The following is a 13990-nucleotide window of genomic DNA, read 5'->3' as shown; positions in this document are numbered from 1 at the left end:
ATAATAACTAACTTAAATACTGGGGCTTCCCCAGTGACTCAGTGGTAAAGAATCTGCCCTGCCAGTAGAGGAGACGTGTGTTCCATCTCTGGGTCAGGAAGATCCCCTAGAGGATACATGGCAACCCACTCCATTATTCTTGCCTGGAGAATCCCATGAACAGTGGAGCCTGGTGGGCTAGAGTCCATGGGGTTGCAAAGAGTCAGACATGATTGAGTGACTAAACAACAACAATCATAAATGCCAGAAGAAAGACATATGTAAACAAATACTGGGGTAAAAGTATAGAAGACTATAGTTATATAATACTGTACTGGGAAGTCCTTTATAAACTATATAGATGCCAGGAGAAAATACTTGCAATATATGAGACAAGTTCCATAATATATGATGAATGAATATAAATCAGTTATTCATAGGGGTTTTTTTAATGAAAAATATACAATACTAGTAATCCCTGGGATGGGGGAGCCTGGTGGGCCGCCGTCTATGGGGTCGCACAGAGTCGGACACGACTGAAGCAACTTAGCAGCAGCAACAGCAGCAGTAATTCACAAGTATATGAAAATGGCTCAACTCCGATGATCATTTTTAAAGTGCTGACTGAAACCCCAATGAGATACTCTTTTCTAGTTACATTGGAGAGAAAATGTAAAAATTAATAATACTTTGCATTAAAAAAAATAAAGTAGATTTGTATAATATAATTTGGAGAAAGAAGTTTCAGTGAGACAACACTTTTTCACAAACACAGAAAACCAGGAAGAATACATGTTTGTTGTGTATAACTAAAAAACAACAGTGCTAAAATAGCCAGCATCCAAATCAGTATCTAGAATTTACTCTTTTTAAAGGGGAAGGGATAGTTAGGAAGTTTGAGATGGTCCTATGCAAACTGCTGTATTCAAAATGGATAACCAACACAGACCTATAGCACATGGAACTCTTCTCAATGTTGAGTCCAAGCCTGGATGAGAGGGGAGTTTGGGAGAGAATGGATACATGTATATGTATGAGTCCCTACATACATATACAGGAATTGAGTCCCTACACTGGTCACCTGAAACTACCACAACATTGTTAATCCAGCTATATGTCAATACAAAACAAAAAGATTAAAGTTTGATAAAAAAGAAAATACATATATATACATTTTTTTTCCCACAAAAACAAATGTTTTGATTTACAAATAAATGAGAAGTGTGATCATTTCTGCACTTTCATGCTTTTCCATTTTCATTTTCCTTTTAGTTTCTGCATGAACTCTTTAAGATATTCTTTACAATAGAATACAGTTCTAGAGCTGTGACTGCTGCCCGGCAGACAGTTTCATTTTTATCTATTTATTTTTTTGGCTGTGCTGCGTCTGCACTGCTGCACACCGGCTTTTTCTTTGCTGAGCCTGGGCTTCTCTAGTTGGGGCATGCAGGCTGTAGAGTATACAAGCTCAGTAGTTGTGGCATACAGGCTGAGTTGCAGTATATGGGATCTTAGTTCTCCAACCAGGGATCGAACCTGGCTCCCCTGCATTGGGAGTCTGGAGTCTTATCCACTGGACTACCAGGGAAGTCCCTGCAGAGACATTTAGGTTGCAGTGGAGAGAAAACAGTCGTGGCTGTTATCCTGATATACTGCTTCTCACTGTGTGCTTAGTTGCACATTTGTGTCCAACTCTTTGCAATGCCATGGACTGCCGGGCTCTTCAACTGCTTAGTCAAGAAATACTTAACCTCTGCCCTGGGTTCTTTCCAGAACTCTAGCAACTCCACACCAACATCCTAGTCAGTCTTCAGCAGTTGAGTCCAGAGGGCACAAAACACCTGTCCACTCTCTTCTGTAGATCTTCAGTTTAGTTCAGTTCAGTTCAGTTGCTCAGTCGTGTCTGACTTTTTGCATCCCCATGAACCGCAGCATGCCAGGCCTCCCTGTCTGTCACAAACTCTCGGAGTTTACCCAAACTCTTGTCCATTGAGTCAGTGATGCCATCTAACCATCTCATCCTCTGTTGTCCCCTTCTCCTCCTGTCTTCAATCTTTTCCAACATCAGGGTCTTTTCCAATGAGTCAGCTCTTCGCATCAGGTGACCAAAGTATTGGAGTTTTCAGCTTCAACATCAGTCCTTCCAATGAACACCCCAGACTGATCTCCTTCAGAATGGACTGGTTGGATCTCCTTGCAGTCCAAAGGACTCTCAAGAGTCTTCTCCAACACCACAGTTCAAAAGCATCAATTATTTGACACTCAGCTTTATTTATACTCCAACTCTCACATCCATACATGACCACTGGAAAAACCATATTCTTGACTAGATGGACCTTTGTTGACAAAGTAATGTCTCTGCTTTTGAATATGCTGTCTAGGTTGGTCATAAGTTTCTTTCCAAGGAGTAAGTGTCTTTTCATTCCATGGCTGCAATCACCATCTGCAGTGATTTTGGAGCCTAAAAAAATAAAGTCAGGCACTGTTTGCCTGTCTGTTTGCCATGAAGTGATGGGACCAGATGCCATGATCTTAGTTTTCTGAATGTTGAGCTTTAAGCCAGCTTTTTCACTCTCCTCTTTCACTTTCATCAAGAGGCTCTTTAGTTCTTCTTCACTTTCTGCCATAATGGTGGTGTCATCTGCATGTCTGAGGTTATTGATATTTCTCCTGGAAATCTTGATTCCAGCTTGTGCTTTCTCCAGCCCAGTGTTTCTCATGATGTACTCTGCATAGAAGTTAAATAAGCAGGGTGACAATATACAGCCTCGACGTACTTCTTTTCCTGTTCGGCACCAGTCTGTTGTTCCATGTCCAGTTCTAACTGTTGCTTCCTGACCTGCATACAGGTTTCTCAAGAGGCAGGTCAGGTGGTCTGGTATTCCCATCTCTTGAAGAATTTTCCACAGTTTATTGTGATCCACACAGTCAAAGGCTTTGGCATAGTCAATAAAGCAGAAGTAGATGTTTTTCTGGAACTCTCTTGCTTTTTTGATGATCCAGCAAATGTTGGCAATTTGATCTCTTCCTCTGCCTTTTCTAAAACCAATTTGAACTTTGGAAGTTCACAGTTCAGGTATTGCTGAAACCTGGCTTGGAGAATTTTGAGCATTACTTTACTAGTGTAAGAGATGAGTGCAATTGTGCAGTACTTTGAGCCTTCTTTGGCATTGCCTTTCTTTGGGATTGGAATGAAAACTGACCTTTCCCAGTCCTTGGCCACTACTGAGTTTTCCAAATTTGCTGACATATTAAGTGCAGCACTTTCATAGCATCATCTTTCAGGATTTGAAATAGCTCAGCTGGGATTCTATCACCTCCACTAGCTTTGTTCATAATGATGCTTCCTAAGGCCCACTGGATTTCACATTCCAGGATGTCTGGCTCTAGATGAGTGATCACACCATCGTGGTTAACTGGGTCATGAAGATCTTTTTGTATAGTTCTTCTGTGTATTCTTGCCACCTTTTCTTAATATCTTCTGCTTCTGTCAGGTCCATACCATTCCTGTCCTTTATAGAGCCCATCTTTGATGAAATATTCCCTTGGTGTCTCTTATTTTCTTGAAGAGATCTCTAGTCTTTCCCATTCTCTTGTTTTCCTCTTTCTTTGCATTGATCAATAAGGAAGGCTTTCTTATCGCTCCTTGCTATTCTTTGGAACTCTGCATTCAAATGGATATATTTTCCTTTTTCCTTTGTTTTTCGCTTTTCTTCTTTTCACAGCTATTTGTAAGTCCTCCTCAGACAGCCGTTTTGCTTTTTTGCATTTCTTTTTCTTGGGGATGGTCTTGATCCCTGCCTCCTGTATAATGTCACAAACCTCCATCCATAGTTCATCAGGCAGTCTGTCTATCAGGTCTAGTCCCTTAAATCTGTTTCTCACTTCCAGTGTATAATCATCAGGGATTTGATTTAGGTCATACCTGAATGGTCTAGTGGTTTTTCCCACTTTTTTCAATTTCAATCTGAATTTGGCAATAAGGAGTTCATGATCTGAGCCACAGTCAGCTCCCGGTCTTGTTTTTGCTGACTGTATAGAGCTTCTCCATCTTTGGCTGTAAAGAGTATAATCAGTCTTATTTCATTGTTGACCATCTGGTGATGTCCATACATGTTTAATATCTAAAGTTTCTGTTATATCAAATAAGGTAAAATATCCTTATGACAGTTATTGGTGTACTTAGTAAGAATGTGAGAAGTAAAAACTGACAGTTTAATGTGACTGATGTTTTTAAACCATTCAGTAAGCCATAAAAGTGAACCATATAAATGTATATATATCTATATATATCTATCTATATATATAGATAGATATTGATATATAAAATATAGCCATCTGATTTATAGAAAATAAATTCTTCCTTAGTTTTATTATTGCTCATAGGCTAAGAATGTCTTCTCTACCAGTCTTTTCACAGTAAAAAAATAATGTGTGACTTGAAACATTATAGTTTTTAGTATAATAAAAGAAATTACTGTGGGCCTTCCCTGGTGGTCCGCTGGCTAAGACTTCAGTCTCCCAGTGCAGGGGGCCCAGGTTTGATCCCTGGTCAGGGAACTAGAACCCACATCCCATAATGAAAATCTTGTGCAACAAAGGGAAAAAAAGTTACTGATATTTTGAAGCCATGCCTCTTTTTTCTCTTAATTTGAGTTTTATACAATTTCCCATTTTAGGGCTGTAAGGTAGGGTCACTTCAGAGCTTCATACCATACCGTTTTTTTTTTTTCTTTTAAACGAGCAAATACCTTCCTTAAGTTCCTCTTTTCTCCCCTTCCTCCTACCTCCCACCTCTCTCGCTTTCCATCACTGATCATGCATCAGTGCACTCAAAGTAATCTGCTTTTCTGGTGTTATGTAAATGACATCTAAACCTGCCACTTTTGGTTTTGCCAACAAAATTAATGCATTTTAAAACACTTTTTTAAAAAATTAAAAATATTATGTTTATTTTTGTGCTGCATTTTCATTGCTTCTTTTTTCAAGGGTTTTTCTCTAGTTGTGGCGATAGGGAGCTACTCCTCATTGTGGTGTGTGGGCTTTTCATTGTGGTGGCCTCTCTTGTTGTGGAGCCTGGGTTGTACGACCTGCATGCTTCAGTAGTTGCAGCTCGAGGACTTTAGAGCAAAGAGTTTTGTGGCACAGTTGTTCTGTGGCATGTGGGATCTTCCCAGAACAGGGATTGAACCATGTCCCCTGCATTAATAAGCAGGTTCATATCCACTCTGCCACCAGGGAAGTCCATTTTAAACGTTTTTTTATTGTAACATACTTGTGTCCTGTATTCAGGATTCATCTGTTTATTTTCAATTTAAAGGAACGACCAAGAAGTGCAGTGGAACAGCTCTGTTTGGCTGAAAGCACTCGACCTAGGATGACTGTGGAAGAGCAAATGGAAAGAATCAGGAGGCATCAACAAGCATGCTTAAGGGAAAAGAAAAAAGGATTAAATCTTATTGGTGCTTTAGACCAGTCACCCTTACCAAGTCCTTCAAATTTAAGGGATAATCCATTCAGGATTACCCAGGTATATATATCAGTTGCTTTTACTCATTCTTGTGGGTAAATCTAATATCGGTTGAATCTTAGAATCATAGAGCTACATGGTAGATGGGTTTTTAAATATTGGCAACATAGATAGTTATATTATTTAACTCTTATGATATGCCAAGACAGCTTGGTAAAATGGAAATAGCCCTGGGATTAAAAAAAACCTTGGCTAAATTACTTGTTGGCTGCCCTCCTATTGTGAACTTAATCTCCTCTACTATAAATCAATAAAGATATAACCTGTCCTGTATATGTCACAGAAATACTAAGAAGATAAAATTTGCTTTCAACAAATGTAAAATGCCATGTAAGATAGTCCCCAATTCCCCTCCCAATAAAATGTGCAGTACTCTGTATCCTAATTTAGCATGACCTAAATTGTAGCAGGGGAGAGCTTCAGAATAAAACTTGTACTATGCAGCACATTTTAACTTCAGTCTTATAAAGAGACACCATTCCATCTCTTATTATTTGTTTGTTGGTTATCCTGATTCATAAATCAGAGCAGACCAGTGAACCTTTCCAGAGGCTTCAGTCGGTCGATCCCTGTTTGTTGATGTGGACTAACTGAAAGTGCCTCCCTGTCATCATGGAAATCACTTAGCATAGTTGGAGAGAAGGCGTTTCTAGGAGAGGTTAACAGTTGAGTGACTGTACATTCTACACATTACCAAAGAGATGATTAATATATATAAGATGGTACTGTTGTTTCTCATAAGGAAGCCTTGCAAATGAAGGGCCAACTTAAAAAATTAGCAGGTACCATCTAGAAACTACACATACCTGTATAGTATGAATCTAAAAGTACTGCCTATCTGTTCAGCAGGCTCAAAGAAAGGATGATAACTCTAAGGAACTGGACACTGTCATCAGAGAAAATGACATGAAGCCAAACCATGACACTCCTTCCACAGACACTGTTCAACTAAAAGAAGCTGAACCTCAAAATACGGATTTCAGCGAAGAGGTAGCAAGATTATTTTAGGACACAGATTCCAAAGGGATGGATTTTTTAAGATGAGATCAGGTGGGAAGGTTGAAGATAGTTTTGTGTGGCATTCTGTCACAGAGGATGCTGATCTCAGTGAAATGATAGGTTTCATGTAATTTGATCAATATATATGTTCAGTCATGTCAAAAACTGGGTTAATTGAAAACTTAAAACATGATCAGTTGAGGCTGGAATAAATTACCATTACCCCAATTAAAGAATCTTTAATCCCAAAGCAGCTAGTAATGGCAGTGTACTTTTTGTCTTTCTGATGTAGGAAAGGATGTCACTGTTTTTAATATACTTGATTCTAAAATATATTTCAGTAAATATTTGATATGGTATAGTGTTTAATAAGCTTTTATTTGGGAATCATTCTAGATAATTTGCTCATATAGCAAATATGGTAAAAAAAAATCATTTGAAAAAATAAATTTTTCCTTCTTCCATAGTTTAAAAAAACTGAAAATGGTTTTTCTGAAACACTTTTCACACCTGAGCCAAATGGAGTGAATTCTGAGGAAGTGATGGATAAAGAAGGAGACAACAAAGAGATGCCTGAACAGGTGCCATACAGGTAATAATTAGAGAAAACAAGCAAACAAAGGGATCATCTGCTAAATTAAATTCACCTGCTTAAAAATGGTAAACTTTATGGTCAGAGGTCTTAGATGCCACTCCCGTAATATTTACTTACAAGCTGTAGGATCTTAAGCAAGTTACATAACCTTCTTAAATTCGAGTATCTCACCTGTAAAAATGAGGGTAATAGTAGTAACCATCTCACAAGTGTGTTGTCAGGATTAAACAAGAAAATAAATGTGCAGCACTTAACTCTGTGCTAAACACCTAGGAAGTGATCAATAAATACCTTAAAAAAAATTTTTTTAGCTTTTTATTTTATACTGCAGTATAGCCGTTTGACAGTATTGTGATAATTCCAGGTGGACAGCAAAGGGACTCAGCCAGACATATATGTGTATCCATTCTCCCCCAGACTCCCCTCCCATCCAGGCTGCCACATAACATTGAGCAGAGTTCCCTGTGCTATTCAGTAGTACTTTGTTGGTAATCCGTTTTAAATATAGCAGTGTGTACATATTGATCTCAAACTTCCTAACTATCTCTAGGCACACAAGCTGTAGCAAAGTAAGCACCTTACCGTATAATGACAGATGTTGATCAGCTGTCTAAGCTGTCTGATAAGGATTCCAAAAATTATAGTGATTTTCTGTTTATTTTTTAACTGTATTTGTTAACTAGCCTTTTAAGATGCATATCCTCAATCTCACCCTCCATAAAAACATTCTCAGTGCTAGAAAAGAGAAATACTGTGATTTCATGTCATAGGAGTGCCTTTATCTCTGAAATGAATAGGAGAAGTGAATCTGGGGTCTTTTAGTTTGTATTTTGTTTTATTTACTTATTTATCTTTGGCTGCACTGGGTCTTCATTGCTGCCCTTTGAGCAGGGTTCCTACTGCAGTGACTTCTTACTTCTTACTTCGAGCTTCTTACTGCAGTGACTTCTCTTGTTAGGGAGCACAGGTTCTAGGCTTGTGGGCTCAGCAGTTGTGGTACACAGGCTTAGTTGCCCCGAGGCATGTGGGATCTCCCTGGATCAGGGATTGAACCCATGTCTCCTGCATTAGCAGGCGGGTTCTTCACCACTGAGCCAGCAGGGAAGCCTTGGGGTGGTGTGTTTTAGATTAAAGTAGACATTAAGGGACTTGTCAGGCAAATATAATCAGACTTTGTTTGGATCCTGATTTAAACAAGTAACTCTTAAGATGATGTTATAAAGCAGTTGAGATCATTTGAACACTGACTGGGTATCTGATGGTATTTACAGATTGTGATAGGTACTTAATCTGCTTAAAAATAATTTGGGGAGGAGCAGGCTGAGGGCTTAGAATGAAACAAAATTGACAATATGTGGATTTAAAAAAAACTTTGAGCAAAATGTTAGCAGTTGTGCAATATAGATGGTTGCATCGTTTCTGTAAAGATTTTTCATAACATTCAGTTGGAAGAAAAAAATTGCATTCTAATGTAACAAATTTGGGGGACCTCCCTGGCAATTCAGTGGTTAAGACTCCACACTTTCAACACAGTGGGGGCGTGGGTTCAGTCCCTGGTTGGGAAACTGGGATTCCACACACCCTGCAGCCAAAATAATAATAATAATAAAAATAGATTAAAAAATAACAAATTTTAAAATACCTTTCTATTTTCATTAGCCCTCAAGAGGAGTCACAGATCCCAAATCATAAACCAGAAGGCCCCCCTGCAGAAGATACAAAGGACAATATTCATGAGCAGGAAGAAAATGTTCTTTCTTATGAACTAACTCCTGAGGCTTCTAGAGGAAATCAGACAATGGCAGGTAGATATTACATGTTTCCTAGTTTTCTCACTGGTGCTTCCTCTGAACCTCTGAATTTATTTGCTGTGTGGAGACTCTAGCAAGGGGGCCACTTGGGGACATCAGCTACAGACTGAGAGGTCTTTGCCTTCCCACACCTGCATGGTCAGGAAGATTGCTGCTACTCAGGATCCAGGGCCAGTCCTGTCTCAGCAACTAGAGCTGCCCTCTCTCTCCGGCTTGGATGTCACTTCCTTCTTTTGTTTGTTTTTTTGATCTTAACCTTAACACGTGCCTTAAACTTTTTACAACTTGGAAATCCTACCTATTTCTCTGACATTGCATTCCTAGAGTATTCATAAACCTCTCCCCCTCTGGGAACTGTGGAAGATTGAATATCTAAACTATTAATAGTATAATGGATTTACTTACTTAGCTCCTACCATAATCCACATCTGGGTTTTTCTCTGATAGTAAAAGATCATGAACTGTATAGCATGTGAAAGAAAAATACATTTTTGTCTTTGCTATTTTTTTATACTTTCTAGATTCTTCAACATCTTATTTCTTTTTTAATGATTTTTGACAAGGGAAGGGTGTAGGAGAATGATACCACTAGTATAAATCATCAGCTTTCCTTCTCATAGCCCATAAGCAAAATCTATTTCCCTTCTCCACCTCCCACCCCCCACCCCTAGTCTTTTTGCAGAAGGGTAAGCACAATGAAATTCAATTACCTAGGACTGTTCTTAAGAGCATTTTCTGTATCTTATATACTTGTAACATGGAAATGTATATTATCAGCCATGTTCCTTTGTAACCAGTGTGAAGCACCGTCTTTTCCTTGTCTCTTCTCACTTTCAAGGCAATGTGCATGGGCATTCTCATTTTTTACAAAAGATTATCATTGGTCACATCAGGTTATTCATACAGCAGGTCTGGGTTAAAGGTGGGGGGGTGTGTGTGCGCGTGCGCGCTCAGGCCTGTCCCACTCTTTGCAACCCCATAGACTGTAGTCTGCTAGGCTCCTCTCTCCATGGGATTTTCCAGGCAAGAATACTGGAGTGGGTTACCATTTCCTACTCCAGGGGTCTTCCCGACCCAGGGATTGAATCTTGGGTCTCTTGCACTGGCAGCCGGATTCTTTACCACTGTGCCACCAGAGAAGCCCAAAGGACTATGGTGGGTGTATTTAAACCCCAACACTTAAACCATCTGTAATATTTAGCTGCGTGGAACTAGAAAAGACTTTAAAAGTGAGAAAGGGTTAAGTCACTAAAGACATCTGATAATTAACCTTGAAACAAAAAAACTTAAAAAGGAGAGAGAATTCTTTTTTCCAGTTTCACTGCAATATAATGGGCATATAACATTATATAAGTTTAAGGTGTACAAGGAAGAATTTTTAAACTGTCTTCAAGAGACATTTCATCCTGAATAATTTAGCTGTCAGAATAGCCAAAACGCAGAAGCGAAATGCAGCTAATAATTCCTTCCCGACACATGTTCTTATTGTGCTGGGACCACAGCGTCAGAATTTTCTGCTCCAGAGGTGTCTCCGGGGCTTTGACCTTGTCCCATTTTCTCCGTGTGTTCCAGCGCAAAGCCTGCCTCCGTCTCCCGACTCCTCCGCGTCACCCGTCCCGTCTGCGCAGCCGCAGCTCACAGAAGGCTCCCACTTCATGTGTGTGTAGTCTCCCAAGTACGTCATTTCCTTTCGATTCTGTGGTTTACCGTTAAAGTTTTCAACTTGACTTTTATTCCTCTGTTGTTTGAGTGACCAAAACCTGCAATGAATTCTGTCCTGTGTATTAGTGATGGTTGGCAGGGCAAGTAGACCAAGCGCTTAAACCGTGGGCAATTAAACTTTCCAGCAGTGGCCCTTCGGTGATGTGCTCCGTGACCACATTTTCTCGTGTCTCTTCTTTCATTGTCTGTAAAACAGCCAGACTCGGAGGGAAGGGCCTGTGCCAGGACAGGCCTCCTGGTGTTTTGCAGCTGTGTTCCCAACTCATGGTTCTTTCCATAGTCGGGTCTGAGAATTCTGTTCAAGTCATTACATTTTGATCCAGAAATTTTTTTTTTACAGTCAGGGTGAGGTATCTTCCATACTGAGAGTTTGCTAATTATTTTTAAGGATAAAGAGAAGGTCATGGTACAGCCAACTAGATATGGAATCGAAAATCTTTTAAGATCCATCAGAAATTATTTCTGAATACTTTTAAGTCAGTAAAGTAGTTATCTAAAAGCCACTAGTGGGCACAGGGAGAAGGGCCCTTTCTCGCCCAGTATTCCTTTGACCACAATTTAGAACTGAGAATAATTTTCTAAGGTCCTTTTTTTTCCCCTTAATTTCATGCCTTTATTTCTGGCTGTGCTGAACTTTTGTTGCTGTGCGGCTTTTCTCTAGTTCCAGCAAGTGGAGTCTGCTCTGTGGCTGTGGTGCATGGACTTCTCGTTGTGGTGGCTTCTCTCGTCCCAGAGCAGAGGCTCTAGGGCACGCAGGCTCCAGTAGTTGGAGCTCCCAGGCCCTAGAGCTCAGGCTCAGCTGTTGTCACAGCATGTGGGATCTTCCCTGGATGAGGGATCTAACCCATGTCTCCTGCATTGGCAGGTGGAGTCTTTACCCATGAGCCACCAGGGAAGCCCCCTGAAGTCTTACTTTTAAACTTTATCAACAACTGGTACATTTTACAGCAATTTTGTACTCACGTACTTTATTTTTCAGAAAAACTGTGAGGTATAGAATGAGCATTTTATGCCTTTTTCTGCACTTTTTTTTCTCTCAGTATCTGCCAGATCTTCTAATGTTTAGTGCCTTAGGATTACCACCTATTTCTGTTAAACAGTTAAAGCTATGAAAACACCTACAGATTTTTTGAGCATAATTATAAACATGTTCTTTGATTTTTGGATTCTCAAAATCAATGCCTACAGACACTAACTTGACTCAGGTTTTCATCCAGTAGTGCTCACATTTTCTAGAATCTACTTCCATTCACACCTTTTTTGGTAGAAGCTGTAACCTATGTCCCTTTTTTTCAGCCAGAGGATTTATGTTTAACAGAAGGCAATGGCATCCCACTCCAGTACTCTTGCCTGGAAAATCCCATGGGCGGAGGAGCCTGGTGGGCTGCCGTCTCTGGAGTCGCACAGAGTCAGACACCACTGAAGCGACTTAGCAGCAGCAGCAGCAGTCTTGTATCTAGAACTTTTATTTGAGATCATGTCTATCTGGAACCCAGAAGAGGCTTGCTTTGTTGTCATTTGGATCTCTGCAGGATTATCGTCCTTTCTGGGGTTATTTGTTACAGTCTTACCTGTGTCTTTGCTCTCTGTCACTTGTACGTTTAAACTTTAAATACATTCAGAAGTGGCAGTTGCCACTAGTGACAGAATAACACCAAACACAGGGATAATAAACATTATGTTCCCTTGATGCCTCCTGTGCAAAGAATTGATCAATGGCCTCTGTCTATCTTGGTGGTGACATGTACTCTAAGAGCCACTCTCATTATCTTTTGGTTCAATAAACAAGTTACAACTCACTGTACTCAAGACCATTATGACAGTTAGGAATGTTCACAGTTAAAACTCGAATACATGGCCAGGTTCCTTAAGTTGTTATTATTGGATTTTGTTTTGTTTTACTTTTGTCCCAAGAACCATTGGCGTTGCCTGCTGGCATGAGATCCAGGGTTTGCTGGATATTTTCTAACCTTGTGGCGTGCAGTCATCACGGCCAACCAGTGGCATTCATGCTTGTGTTATTTTACAGTCCATCTTCTCGTTGCACATGTATCATTTTCCTGAACTTTTTTTGGCAAGAGTTACGGAGGTTTCACGCAAGACAGACACACCACTATGTAGGCAGCTTAATATAATACTACATATTTTAGTAAAGTCATGCAGATCTGGCTCATTTTGTCAGTCTTTTGGATTCAGCCAGAAGTTTGGGTCCTTTTTTCCATCTGAATTGCAATTTAACTGCATTATGTTTCTTTGCTTTGTGAATTAAGCTTATGGAAATGAAGAGAAGATGTCCTTCAATGGTTATTATGTTTTAGGATTTTCGTGGCCATGCTTGTCAGTTCTTTTGTTAGAGAATGTCACCCTCAGTTACTTTAGGAAAGGGTCATTCATTAACTTTGCAGATGTCAAAGTAATTTTCCTTCTCTGTATTTTTCAGCTATACCGACTTCTGTTGAAACCATTCAGAGCTGAGGACATGGACCTTTGGCAATGTGAGAAGATATTGTACAGTATATTTTAAATCTATGAAATTCATAGTTCTGATGCTTTTGGCCACAGAGCATCGTTTTATCACTTCTGGAAAATGTTTATTCCAAAACAGCTTTAATGGCCCATATGTACACTCAAGGTTCTGTAATGTAATCTCAAGGTTATTACTCTGACACCAGCTTGCTGCTATGATTTCAAAGCACATAAGTAAAGGTGCTTTTTAGTGTGCAGTCTACAGCCAGAGCTTACGTAGTTGCTGATCTCCAGGTTTTGATGTTTCTAAAGTCTGGGTGGATTTGTATTTCTTTTCATTTTTCAGTACAGAAAATTTAGTTATTTCCAGTGAAGCTTGTTTTCCTTTTTTTTCTTCTTCCTCCCATTTCAGCTACTGCAATGCTTTGTTTCACACTTGATTTGTAAAAATTTTATATATATATTTAAAATGTGCCATTTTATTATTGCTAAGTAAAGTATGTCTCGTTTCCTGCTATAATTATTTCTCAGTCAGATTGCATTGTCAGCAGTTACTGCCACACTCTTGTCAGCTTAAACACAAATGTTACCGCTTACTTTTTCTTAAAAAGCAATTTAAAATGTAGGTATTTTGAAGTACTGGGCTTCTACTTCATTGGACTAGATGTGTACAGCAATAAGCAGGTTTTCAAATCCAGTACTTAGTTTGTGTACAAATGTAATTATGTTCATTGTGTATATATTATACAATGAGCACACGTAAAGTAAGTATTAAAGGCTACTTACTATTGTTTAAATGCAAATGTTCATATCTCATTTCTTTTTTATCATGTTAAATAAATGTTGATGTTCTTAAATGACTTGTGTTAGAATTTTTGCTCTTCCCAT

The 13990-nt window shown here is 39.3% G+C and overlaps 1 protein-coding gene across 6 annotated transcripts in view; it reads left to right on the top strand.

Annotated features, from left to right (window-relative positions):
* The window catches only part of PLEKHA5 (pleckstrin homology domain containing A5), a 261444-nt gene extending 247736 nt beyond the window's left edge, over window positions 1-13708 (top strand). For 4 of the 6 annotated variants that reach the window (XM_068969980.1, XM_068969979.1, XM_068969984.1 and 1 more), the window contains 5 exons: window positions 5300-5509; window positions 6359-6499; window positions 6976-7100; window positions 8763-8908; window positions 13077-13708. In XM_068969980.1, the coding sequence (XP_068826081.1) occupies window positions 5300-5509; window positions 6359-6499; window positions 6976-7100; window positions 8763-8908; window positions 13077-13111 (657 nt within the window). In that variant the 3' untranslated portion in view covers window positions 13112-13708. Of the gene's footprint in view, window positions 1-5299; window positions 5510-6358; window positions 6500-6975; window positions 7101-8762; window positions 8909-10486; window positions 10590-13076 lie in introns of all 6 variants that reach the window. The other 2 variants (XM_068969978.1, XM_068969982.1) reach the window with 2 other exon arrangements.
* The last annotated feature ends 282 nt before the right edge of the window (window positions 13709-13990 follow it).

This window comes from Capricornis sumatraensis, chromosome 4 (assembly GCF_032405125.1).
Source record: "Capricornis sumatraensis isolate serow.1 chromosome 4, serow.2, whole genome shotgun sequence".
Taxonomy (NCBI): Eukaryota; Metazoa; Chordata; class Mammalia; order Artiodactyla; family Bovidae; genus Capricornis; species Capricornis sumatraensis.
The sequence above is the reverse complement of the archived record's forward strand: the minus strand, read 5'-3'. Positions and strand labels throughout refer to the sequence as shown.